A 12,319-nucleotide genomic window follows, 5' to 3' on the forward strand; every position below is an offset into this window, starting at 1 on the left:
AGTTGTCTTTAACATGAAGTTTTATAATTGTATAGATTTAAAATCCAAATTAATGCAGGTGATCTGTCTGTAATTTTAGCCAGGGAGTAAACCCAGGCGGAATTTTTACCTCCTAAATATTTAGAGGTGTATAATCCTTAACCTGCAACTGTCATGAAAGTTGTTCATGTGATGTTGATATTTCTTTTAGGAAAGAAAAAGCCTATCCTAAGGAATCCCTTATACACCAGCATCAAAATAATATTTGTTTCCTCTATGATAGCTGTTTTTTTCTTTCATCTGTAACAATACTAGGTACCAAAGCATACAGTTGTGCTTGTAAGTTTACATACCATCCCATTAACAAAAGTGATCAATTCACGACACTAATTCAAATAACATAAAAACTGTGATAGATGTAAAAGTAAATACAAATGACTAAATAATTTAGTAAAATAAAGCATATATTTTTGATTCTTGTTAATAAATCTATAAAAAAAAACTGTCCCTGACAAATTAAAGTGCCTTGCTCATGAACAGGGAACCAGCAAACCTGTTGACAGGTGCAGAAGTCTGACTGATCATTTCCTGAACATTAAAAAAAACAATTGATTTCAGTGATTGCCTAAATGTGTTGCTCAACAGCAGTTTGGTTCAAGAGCTCCATCATTTTTGTTTACCTATTTTGTTTATCAATATATGTAAATATGTTTTTTTATAGATATTTAAAATCAATGCAATGATTTCTATTTTTTATTTATTATTACTTTTGTCCATTTCAAGTCTTCTGGCAGCTGGGTTTTTTTTTTCTGTCTTTAAAGGAATGGAATGTATATGGGCAGGAACAATGTCAATGCTGTGAAAATGAAAGATCAGAGATGATAATTAGCTGTAAGAGACTGAAATGTTACAGATGTGTTTCCTAGCTTTCTCACACGTGATATCAGATTAACAGCCTTTGCTGAACTGCAATCATTAGACCTGAGTGTGTTGCAGCAGAGAAAAATCTAAAACATGCAGGGCAGTGTGCATGGGGACTAAGGTGGAGAAACACTAGTCTAAGATTGCTCTTCCCTAAATATGCTGATGCTTTTAGGTAAAGTGTATGTGTCTCATATCGTGGACTACCTGCGTCACACAACCAGTCGAAGCTCAGAAGACAGTGGTCTGGAGGAGCTTTGCAACATGCTGGACCCTGAACAGAAAGACGTGTCCATAGATCTGGATACCTACCACGCTGTGATGAGGGAGTGGATCGATGACTGCCGCAATAGCAGGTACTGGCAAATATTGGGTTTTAAGTTGTCTGTATCCATGTGATTGTTGGTAAGGTTCTATTTTCAACACCTTGATTGTTTCTTTTCCAGACATATTTCTCTAGTGTTTATTATTCTCTCCGACAGGGATAGTTTGTAACTGACTCAATACTACAATGTTCCCAGATCATCTTCCTGCAAAAAAAAAAGGGCCGTGCAGAATCCCTAAACTTGGATACTTTGCCTCCATCTGCATAACCTTTGGAAACCTTGATGTCGTTCAGATGCAACTTTATAAATGGAATTTAATGCTGCTGTATTTATTTATTTCTCTTTTTTCCTGGAAATTCCTTAATGCATTGCTTGTTCTTATTTTGAAATTGTTAATTAATAATTATTAATTCATTACCATGAAATAGTGGCATCAAACCCCTCCCTTATTCATAAATGTTTTCTCAATCGAAATCCATTAAGAAAAAAATCAAAAATGATCACAATTGCTAATGATAACAGTTTGATTGACAGCATCTGGTTGTTTCTTTCCTTTTAAATTAATTTATTATAAACTAGAAAAGACAGGTTCATATATATATATATATATATATATATATATATATATATATATATATATATATATATATATATACACTTTGATATGTAAAATATGTGAAATTGTGTTAAACTGTGTTTCTCGTGGCCGTGGATGACTTCGATTATTGACCTTATTGTTTATGTGGTTTTGCAGATTAGATTATTTAGCCAAAGTATTTCACATATACTTAAACTCCTAATTGCAGTTCATTTTGGCATGCTTGAAACTGCTTACATTTTTGCAATATGATTTCTGTGTGTATTGCAGAGAAGGTACAGCAGAGAACAACAGCCAGGAAGACCTAATTAAATTCAAAGATGGTGCCTCTGGTAAATATTCAATAGCTGTTCACCTGATATGGACAAACATCATCTGGTAAAGACTTAGAGGACCCATTGGGTTAAAATTTGTTTTCTTTACAGCCAGAAGATCCATGTTGTTAAATATGACATCAGGCAGCTTTGAGGCTTTTGGTGGAGAGGCGTCTAGAATGGAATTGTAAGTCTAAGTACCATTAAAGTACCATCCTTTGACCTTTTAGTATTTTTCTACATGTCCAATTTAATGAAGGATAAAAAGTTATATTATGTATTAACATGTTTTTTTTCCATCTCAGTGAAACATCAGAGTTGGTCTATTGTGTTGCTGATCTCCAGATGAGCAACCAAAAGCTTCAGGAAGAGGTTCGAAAGCTGAAGCAGGTGGTGGAGAGCATGGAGGAGGGCAACCAGAAACTGGCAGAGGAAAACGAGGATCTACGCACTCAAGCCAGGGTGTAAGGTTCTTTTTAACGTTATCAAATGCTGCTCTTGTGGCATCTTGAAGCAGAGTTCACTGACTCCACCCTGTATCGACAGTAACCAACAGCTTGCACAGAAAGAAAAGATGCTAAAAGAAGAGGTGGAGGAGATGAAGGCAACGCTGAGCTGTACAGAAGAAGGCAGAGCCCGCGCCTCCGCGCACAGCAAACATATGGTTAGTCATGGGTCATGTGACTTGAAGTGATATTTGATAGGATAGTTTGTTGGTACATCACTATCTCTTCTAAATTGCATTTTATAAATATTATGGCAAGATTTAAATTAATTAATCAAACTTGAAACTCCCAAATATTAAGATTGACATAACTTTGAAATGCCTGAGCATGGTGTAGTAATCCAATATTTTTTATTTTTATTTTTTTTCCCAGGAGAGAGAAAATCAGAGCCTGATTACCAAGATTGCCTCTCTTCAGGATGAGGTACTCATTACACCTTTGTCTATTTATTTAATGTATAACATCACCTTAAAAGGCATGATTATTGCAAATACAAATATGAATGGATATAAATATGTGTTAAAACGCCCCCCCAATGGGTTTGTAGAACTTTAAGATCACCATGGAGAATGATGAGCTTCAGAAGAAAATAAGGGAGCTGTGTGACATTAACACTGACCTTCAGGTATTTGCTCTCTGTCCAATATCTGCCTTTGTTTGCTGCACGCCTTATTCACCACCATCTATTCAGATCATTTAAGCCTATTTTATGTTTGTCACAATTAGCATAAACTTTCAACTTTCATTTTTACATATTAAAATTGTCTTAATGTTTTTTTTTTTTATTTTCCGTTATTCCAGGTACAAATTCATTCCTTTGATTCTGTCATCGGAGAAAAGGAGTCGGTTATAGTGGAGGTGAGAGGACTATGGTTTATGCCGTCATTCTTTATTTTTTACAGTAAAAATCTTTTGCAAAATAATAAGTATTGATATCTTTCAAATTGTGTTGAATTTCTGCCCAAGCATCAATGTGGTGTACTTGTACATTAAAGGTCCCATATGATTCTACATTTGAAAATAAAAAGAATCTTCAATCCTTAATTTTTAAGATTTTGTTTTTAAAAGAATTACAAAAATAAGTACCTATAATTTTCCCTTCCTCTACAGCATTGTTTTTTTTTTGTTTACCTAATATAATCCTAATAAGATAACCAATAGCAGTATGTGCATTTCAGCCTGTGTACCTTTTGCTTCCTACAGAAGAGCAAACAGCTGGATGAGCTGAAGGCAACGGTAGAGGAATACTCTGCCATCACAGAGGTCAGTGGGGTCACTTCTATCACTTTATGGTTTATATATAAATATGTAGAAACTTTTTTTTCTCCCTTTTTAAACTTTTTCTATCGAGTCAAAATAAGGAGATGATTTCCAAGTTGAAATCCATCACTAATTTACTATGTCAGTCTGAAGTGATGAAATTCACCCAGAATCATGCTTTTAGAGCATTTGTTGAATAAAGTTAGATTTTAATTGCTGATGTTAAACATTGTACTGCTGTTGCTTTTAAAATATGATTTGCATCCAGTAAAGGATTCATCTGTAGCAATTTGTTGGTATAAATTCACTAGTTGGGGAAAGAAAACAGCTGCTGCTTGTGATTTTAAACATTTCTTATAGCCACAGATGCTTGCAAATAACTTGTTCAATGAGTCATGGTAATTATATATCTTTTTTTTTTTTTTTTTTTTTTTTGGACCAGTGTCTGAGAAAAGATAAAAACAGGCTGGAGAGCCAGATGCAGATGATTCTTCCAGACCTTGCTGGGTAATTATTTTCAGAAAAAAACTTATTTTCTGGCACCTTTCTTTCAATTCAGTTTATTTATATAGCGCCAAATCACAACACATGTCATCTCAAGGCACTTTACAATTCAACCAGATAATTCAGTCAAATTGATTCAAAGGTTTCTATATAAGAAAAACCAGTTGTTTGCATTGACTCATTGTCTTGAAGGCAATCGCTCACATTAAGCATGCTGTAGCGACAGTGGTGAGGAAAAACTGCCTTTTAACAGGAAGAAACCTCCAGCATAACCAGGCTCATTGTGAGCGGCCATCTGCTGAGGCCGACTGGGGTTCAAGGAAACAGAAGCAGAGATACAAAAAGAAACAGAGAAGCAACTGTAAAAGACGCACAGCCAGGCAGATGAGCCCCGAGTCAGCTCCCATGACAGAGGATGAAAAAGAGCACATCCAGCCAGTCACAGTCAGAGAAATGACTACACTGAAAACAGGAACAGGCCAGATAAAGCTACTATAAAAAAAAAAAAAAGCAGAGAACATAATGTTAGAGATTGAACTAATAAATTCTGCAGAGTGGGAGAATAGAGATGGAATGATGAAAAAGGGGTACCAATTGTCCTCCAGCAGTCTAAGCCTATAGCAGCATAACTTTGGATATGGCTCAGGATAACATGAACCCCTCTAAATATAAGCCTTATCAAAAAGGAAAGTTTTAAACATGCCCTTAAAAGTAGACAGGGTGTCTGCCTCATGGACCAAAACTGGTAGTTGGTTCCACAGGACAGGAGCCTGATAACTAAAAGATCTGCCTCCCATTCTACTTTTAGAAATTCTAGGAACCACTAATAAAACTGCAGATCTTAAAAAGAAAATAGAAATGTTTTGTTTCACTGCCCTATGTCAATTATCTTTTTTGTCTCACAGGGCCAGTATGGCTTTGTCAGTGGCTTACAGATTAAACCAGAGCAGCCTAGGATCACTGCAAACGGAACTGGCTCTGGCACAGTCACCACTGGAGGTCAGCACCCCTCCACACACACTCTCACTCTCTCTTTCCTAGTTCTGATTATTTCATGCTTTATTTAACCCTTAACAACATCCTTTACAGGAGATAAACATCAGTTTCATTTACGTCATACAGCTGGGATGTAATCATTATTGTTGGCCCGAAACAACTTTTGATTTCCGAAATGATGCCAATATTGCAGCTTTGAGAATTTACCAATGCTGATATTGACTCGATATTGGCATGAATCATGCATGCTTTTATTCATTATTTTGTAGAATAGAATGTTAGGAAAGGCTTGATCAAGTGATATTAATAAACAGAGAATGGCAGTCAACAATGATAGGTGTGAGAACGACTGACCTGGGTAATATTAACCAATAGGTTACAGAAACTTTAAACAGAAGCAAAGGGTTACCATCAGAGCGCCATTTTTGGAGATTTTAGATGCCGATATCATCCAATGGTAGTTTTTTGGCTAATTTTGGACCAATTTCCGATTATTATTAACCGATTGGGACAGCCCTAATAATCATGTTCCTTTTAAGTAACCATTAAGAAAGAATTTAAAAACTTTTTGTAATTCAACCTGTTGCTCTTTATTTTTTGTTATATCAAGCAGAAATCAGGCTTTAGTTTCATATTTCTGACTTAATTCCTTGTGATGTTTTATATGGAGACTTTATGATTTGGAAATGCATATTTCTCAATGTTTGCCTGAAAACATATTGTCGACACCTTACATATTTTTTCCTTCTAAAATTGTGGAGATCTTCCAGTAAATCTTCCTTTCTTGCTTTTTCATCTCCATTTCTGCTGAGCTGTAGTCTCTCCACAGATTTATTATTATCATTTTTTTGTATTATCTGCTGTTTTCTCTGCAGTTTATAAAGATGCCCCACAATAGTGATCCACATATGTAACATGATATAAAACACTCATAATTTACATTTATGAAAATGTGAAAAAGATCGACGCTTATTTCTCTAAAACTAAACTTTCCTGAACATTTGTGTTGTTGATCCCTGAAAACACCACCAACTTATTTATTACTCTTTCTTTAAGAAGTTGGATTATAGCATAGATCCATCAATAAGGCTTAGTATTATGACTGCTTGCCCTGTAGTGTGTTGGCAGTATGATGAATAGAAAATCAGTCTTTTATCAAACCTAGTCCTAATATGATGCCTTATGGGTCTAGTTTCTATAGATGGAAGAATATAGTCTATAGGTCATTAATCAAATTCTTAGCTTCTGTCCATAGTTAGTTTACAGCAGATGTTATTTCAGACCACATTTACTCTTAATTGCATTTAATTTATTCCATCCAATTTGTCGTTCTGATGAATTACAATTTAAAATGATTTAACTTGAGATTTGAATCAATCTTTGTTTGCATATGTCAATACTTTGTTTGGTGAAAATATAGCAGAGCCAAACTTTTATGCAGCAAATTGATCTAAGAATATTGCCATTTCTTCCAGGCTCCTCATGCAGCTGACTATCTGTCAACCACAATGACCTCACAGCTGGATGAGACTCTGGACAGAGAGGTGCTGCTGCTGCTGCAGGGACCGAACACTGAACACGTGGCTCTCGAGTTTAAAAGTCTCCTCAACAAGCTGGTAAACAAGTATGATTACATCTGAAAGCACTCCTCTACAGTCTGTTAAATATTGAATAAATACATTTACAAGAAGCAGATGAGGAACCACCTGACTGCCATCTAGAATCAGTGCTTGGAAATATTATCTTTAGGATTGTAACGTCATTACACCTATTTTTCTATCTTGAAAATATTTGTTTTTAATATTGCCTCTGTATCGTTTTCTAGAAGAGAGATTTCAAAGACGAAACCAGCTCCGTCTTGTCGGCAGTTCAAAACATGTTGGAGAACGGAAAGCAGCTAGATGATGGGACCCATGCTGGCCTTCAGGTCAGATCTTCTTCAGTTGCCTTAAAATCTAAACATTCCAGTTCCACCTTTATACCGTAGTGTGGCGCTGTATTATTTGCGTAATTAGATTAATTCAACCTTCAATTAAAAAACCATTAAAGATATTTCTGATGTTGCTTTGATGCTCTGAACTTGGCTGTTTACTTTCAGACACTGAAAGCAATAAATGCAGGAATGGCAGCTGCTGGGGTCGAGTCTTAATGAGATCTAGGAAATGTTGAACAGATGCTAATGAGGTTGCCAAAACCACAAAGCATATGTTCCTAGACTAAGCAATCACTGTGTTTTCTTTCCAGCACCAAAATGCTTCATCAAATTTACTTCATATTGAAAAAAACAGCTGACTTTTTCCATTAAGGGATAGTAAATATAGTCCAGTTTTAACATTTCTGAATAGTAGACAATAACCCGTTTGAATCTTTGGCTACATCATTTGACGATTGAATCTAAGTAAAGGGGAAACAAAACACCATATTAAGCCTTTTAAAGTAACAACTTCATAATCCTGTGTTTTTATCCTACAAAAAGAGCTTGCAGAAATGTGCACAGAAATAGACACATTAAAGTTTTAAACACCATATTTATTCACCAGTTATCTACTTTCTCAGTCTTGCTACCAGAACACTAAATAAGAAAACTTTATATGCAGCTAAACGGTGAAAGTTTAGATGGAAATACTTTTGCAGAAATCTTCCTGTTTTGCCTTAAAGTCTGCAGCAGGCTATTTTAATACCAAATATGAATCATAAAGTTCTGTGTTTCTAGCCTTCCTCTCCCTCGCATCATGCTGTTCGTTATCGCTGTATCTGCTCTCTCCTTCCCACACAGCATTTCTCCTCTCTAGAGATCGCACTTATATAACTGTGTAACAAGCCCCATCCAAGCAGCGCTGTTCAGTCAGTGTTGTACCATGATAACTACCCACTCCCCTCCTCCTTGCTGTTTTTTTTTTTTTTTTTATCTCCTTCTGTGTTGTTGCCACACGGCATTTATTAGCCTTGTGCCTTCAAACAGTTAAAACCATGCCCAATCAGACAGAAAGCATCAGCGTACCTGAGCTGAAAGCTGTACAAGTTTCTTTTATGTTATGGTATTTCAGTATGATGGCGAAATGGACATAATCAGACTGTAGCATTCCACCCATGTCAGAGGACTGACCCTCTGCGTTTGATGCCCGTAGACGGTGCAGGCTGAGCTAGATGCCAGGAGGGCAGACTGGGCCGTCAGCTTGGACCAGCTGGCCCAGTACACAGACTCATTAGAAAAGGAGCTGATCAAAATGGCCGGTAACATGAGACGATCCCGCACTGATATTCTCCATCTTTCGGTCAGGTAAGTGCATTCTAGTCTGCACTGACTCTTTGCTTCTGAATGTAAGGCGAATTTGATGATGTTTTGGAAGAGAATGTGGGAAATTGAATAGGAGGTCAGCTTTTGGTGGGAAAAAAGGAGGCTTTACAACAAGCAAAAGATCTAATTGGTTGAATCTATTTCTTGTAGGCGGAGCTTGGATTTTCAACTTTTTTGTAAATGGCACTAAAAACTGATGGAGTATTTTGGGTCATTAACTGTTAGTAACATAAATTAAAGTAAACAATTAAAATTTTATCAACTCTGCGTGAATTAATCTTTGAAATCTGACCAAGCCTATAATTGTCTCCAGGAGCTTACCTGAAAGAAATGTCTGTTTGAATTGAAGGAGGAAAAAATCCTTGCATTCATGTTCTTGTCCAACTCTTCATGTGTTCTTATTTCTGACGAAACATCTGGCTGTCCATTAGCATCCTGTTGTTTTATGGTCCTCCTTTCTGTTTATCCATCCATCTCTTCCTTCATTTTTGTCCATACATTTAGTCTTTCCATCTATTCTTCCAGCTGCCCTCCTCCTGTCCCTTGATTTAGTCGTCCTTTAGTCAATCTTCCTGACTGGTCTTCTGTCAGTGCATCTCTTGTCTATGTGAACCTCTGTTCATACACCATGTTTGCAGGAACCCTATTTAAGAACTGACCTACTGGATAAAAAATACCATTAAATCATGGTAGAGTTTTTCATCTGTTTTTGGGGAAAAAAAGATTCAGCAAAAATGATTGAGAAAAGTTTTTTTTTTTTTTTTTTTTGCTTCTTTGTCTTGGCTGGTTGATCAGCTTAATTATCCTGAGGCAGCCCCATAAGGCTTGCTTCAATAGGTTCGAGCCATTCCTGGCTTTTACTCTGACTTTGTGTGTAAGAAAAAGAGAGAGAGTTTTGCCTTGTCCTGCAAGCATGTCTCTTTGACGGTGTATTTATGGAGACGGCCATCCCCTTCAGATGTATAAAAGGGCAAGGCCAGAGTGATATCAGAGCAGAGAGGGAGAGTGGATAGCCTGTCCAGGTAGGATTTATTGTTCGACTGAATTACCTTCTCAGACAGTTATGGTTTAAGGATAATAAAGTCTGTAAACTGCAAAATAAAAAAAAAACTCTGCCAGTGGAAGAACTGGCGCTGGTCACCCTGGGCAACGGAATGGGACACTGCATGGGCCTGCGGATTGGGTACCGTATGTTTATGTACATATGATGGTTATACCTGCTTTGTGAATTCAACACACCTGTATTGTGATTTTAAAAAATGAGAGGATTTTTTTTTTTTTTTTGTCACAGGGTGCAGGAACAGGAAAACCAGAAACGACAGCTATCTGAGGAACTGGAGCAGCTAAAGATATCTCAAGACAGCAGAGAGGCCTCATGCCAAACACCTGCACCAGAGGAGGAGGAGGTCTGAGTGGAGGGGAAAGGGAGATTATTGTTCAATTTATATCTATATCAGCTATAAATGCAATATGTGTGCTAATGAAGGTTTGAACCCTGCAACAATTTGTTACCTAGATGTAGAGGGACATTCATTTCAGATGAGGGTTTGGTTTATAATTCAGTTTTTGATATTTTCAAAACCTAATCATTAACAGGAGGACAGTTATTGTTTTGTTTTTAGAGAGAGCAATGATGCAGGTTGTTGTGTACTCAGACAGCTGGAGCATCTGGCAGAGAAGAGCCGAGTGTGAGTTGGCGGGTAAAGTGGACATGTGCTCCCACATGCATGCAAAAAATTAATAAGGCCTTACACCTACGCACTTTTCACAACTCTGAATGCTGTATTTATGGATGCACAACTGTAACAGCAGCACTGCTGTTCTAATAGATTGACATGCAGGGAAAAGGTTATTGCAGATCTAGTTTCAAATAATTCTATTAACCCAGTGCTGATCTTTCTTTTTCTGGGGGGGACTATTTCCTAAAAGTAATGGCTTTTGATAAGGTTTGATTTTTAACTTGAAAGTTGTAGATTCATCCCTATAATATATAATCCCTATATTATATAATGTTCATCCCCTGTAACGCATTCAAATTCACAATCTCTCTATACATTTAGAGGTGCATTGCTCTCAAAGGCTTCAGATTGTGATCAATGGAATAGGACAAAGGGCAATGTTTGCATAGAGATTTAACTGCAAAAATCTGTATTATCATCAATTGGATCTGTCCTGTTTTTTTTTATATTTTCCGTTTTCTGTACAATCCTTTTTTTAGCCTGAGTTGGACTGGGATGAGGAGTTTGCACTACAGGACTTCTTGAAAAATGAACTAGCAGAGAGGAACTGCTGGGTGCAGGATGGGAAAGGAGTCTGCAGTCTGGAAGAAAAAGGAGACAAATTAACAGAGAGAGTTGATCAGGAGGATGGGGAGGAGAGGTGGACGGTGGTGGATCAAGCTGGAGAGGATGAAGTGAGAGATACATCAACTCCTCTTTCCACTGTCCTCAGAGACCCTCAACCTGAGCAGAGCACAGATGCAGGAAGTTCAGGTAGGCAGAGGTATCAATAACATGTTTGAATGGCCAAATACAGCTCTTAAATTTAAATTAGCGGCTAAACAAGTATTTGTTTAAATTTTTTTATGGAATATCAAAGCTCTTCTAAACCCCACTGACGGCAGAGATTGACAGTGGCCTCAGTCTTGGAGAGACAATCTGTACCTGTAGAAAATCTATATCTATTAAAATCAGTCATGAACTAAAACAAAAGTGCTGGCGCTTGATAAAGGGAGCTCTTTAAACAGCAGTGGAAACCAATAATTCTTATTTTCTTTCTCTCTGTCCTTTATAGTCTGGGGTTTTCCAGGTTTGCTGGTTCCATATTTTAACTCTAACGTAGAAATATGTGCCGTAAATTCAAGGAATACTTTTATAATCCTTGAATATTCATTTATACGTTGAACTAAAGTTGAATGTGACAAAGTTTAGAGTATCTGCAAGGTGTATCTGTTGGAGCGCGTTTAACGGTAAATAATCCATCTTATTAATGGCGCACATGAAAAGAAGGGCTATAGTTGTATTAAAATCAGCTTTCTCTGATTGTCTACTAATGTATCTAACCTTTCTCTTTAAGCACTCCTCATTGTGAGTGCCCTCACTATCTCACCGTAGCTTTTAGTTTCCTTAACAGGCCACTGCTCTATGGGATGCAATCTGTTTTTACTCACATCATCAACGATTATCCTAACCTAAAACTAGTAGAATAAGCTGTGGTGTTTGAGCCAAATAAATATATACTTATCAAGAGAGACCACTGGACAATCAAAAGTCAAACAAATAAGTCTGAATCAAAATACATGCTAGGATTAGAGCTATGTTGAGTAGTTCAATTTTTTTTTATTTAGAAAAATCAGGCTAAATTTAGATTTAATATGTACTGTATTCCACATTGCTATCCATAACTAATAATTTAATAAACAGATCTCTTATGGTTTTTTTTGTTTTTGTTTTTTGTTTTTTTTTATGATGCAATAAAGAAAACTTCTTTAATGTGTGGAAGCTGCTAAATGCATGATGTTGCTTTTCAGTCAATTTGCTATTAATTTTAAATTAACCAATAATGGGTCCCATTCTTTGATTTGTTCTTCAGCAATATTCCATTCCTTTGATTTTTTT

At 36.5% G+C, this 12,319-nt stretch overlaps 1 protein-coding gene across 9 annotated transcripts in view; it reads left to right on the plus strand.

The window, feature by feature from the left end:
* The window catches only part of LOC119784921 (lymphoid-restricted membrane protein), a 38,236-nt gene that overhangs the window by 8,057 nt on the left and 17,860 nt on the right, over positions 1-12,319 (plus strand). For all 9 annotated transcript variants that reach the window (XM_038287218.1, XM_038287219.1, XM_038287213.1 and 6 more), the window contains exons 4-19: positions 1,076-1,256; positions 2,095-2,156; positions 2,250-2,325; positions 2,444-2,602; positions 2,685-2,802; positions 3,017-3,067; positions 3,192-3,269; positions 3,446-3,502; positions 3,848-3,907; positions 4,347-4,411; positions 5,314-5,407; positions 6,880-7,020; positions 7,230-7,331; positions 8,533-8,684; positions 9,994-10,108; positions 10,921-11,194. In XM_038287218.1, coding sequence (XP_038143146.1) covers positions 1,076-1,256; positions 2,095-2,156; positions 2,250-2,325; positions 2,444-2,602; positions 2,685-2,802; positions 3,017-3,067; positions 3,192-3,269; positions 3,446-3,502; positions 3,848-3,907; positions 4,347-4,411; positions 5,314-5,407; positions 6,880-7,020; positions 7,230-7,331; positions 8,533-8,684; positions 9,994-10,108; positions 10,921-11,194 — 1,785 coding nt within the window. The remainder of the gene's footprint in view (positions 1-1,075; positions 1,257-2,094; positions 2,157-2,249; positions 2,326-2,443; positions 2,603-2,684; positions 2,803-3,016; positions 3,068-3,191; positions 3,270-3,445; positions 3,503-3,847; positions 3,908-4,346; positions 4,412-5,313; positions 5,408-6,879; positions 7,021-7,229; positions 7,332-8,532; positions 8,685-9,993; positions 10,109-10,920; positions 11,195-12,319) is intronic.

The sequence above is a fragment of the Cyprinodon tularosa genome, unplaced genomic scaffold (assembly GCF_016077235.1).
Source record: "Cyprinodon tularosa strain WSP-4 unplaced genomic scaffold, ASM1607723v1 ctg237, whole genome shotgun sequence".
NCBI lineage: Eukaryota > Metazoa > Chordata > Actinopteri > Cyprinodontiformes > Cyprinodontidae > Cyprinodon > Cyprinodon tularosa.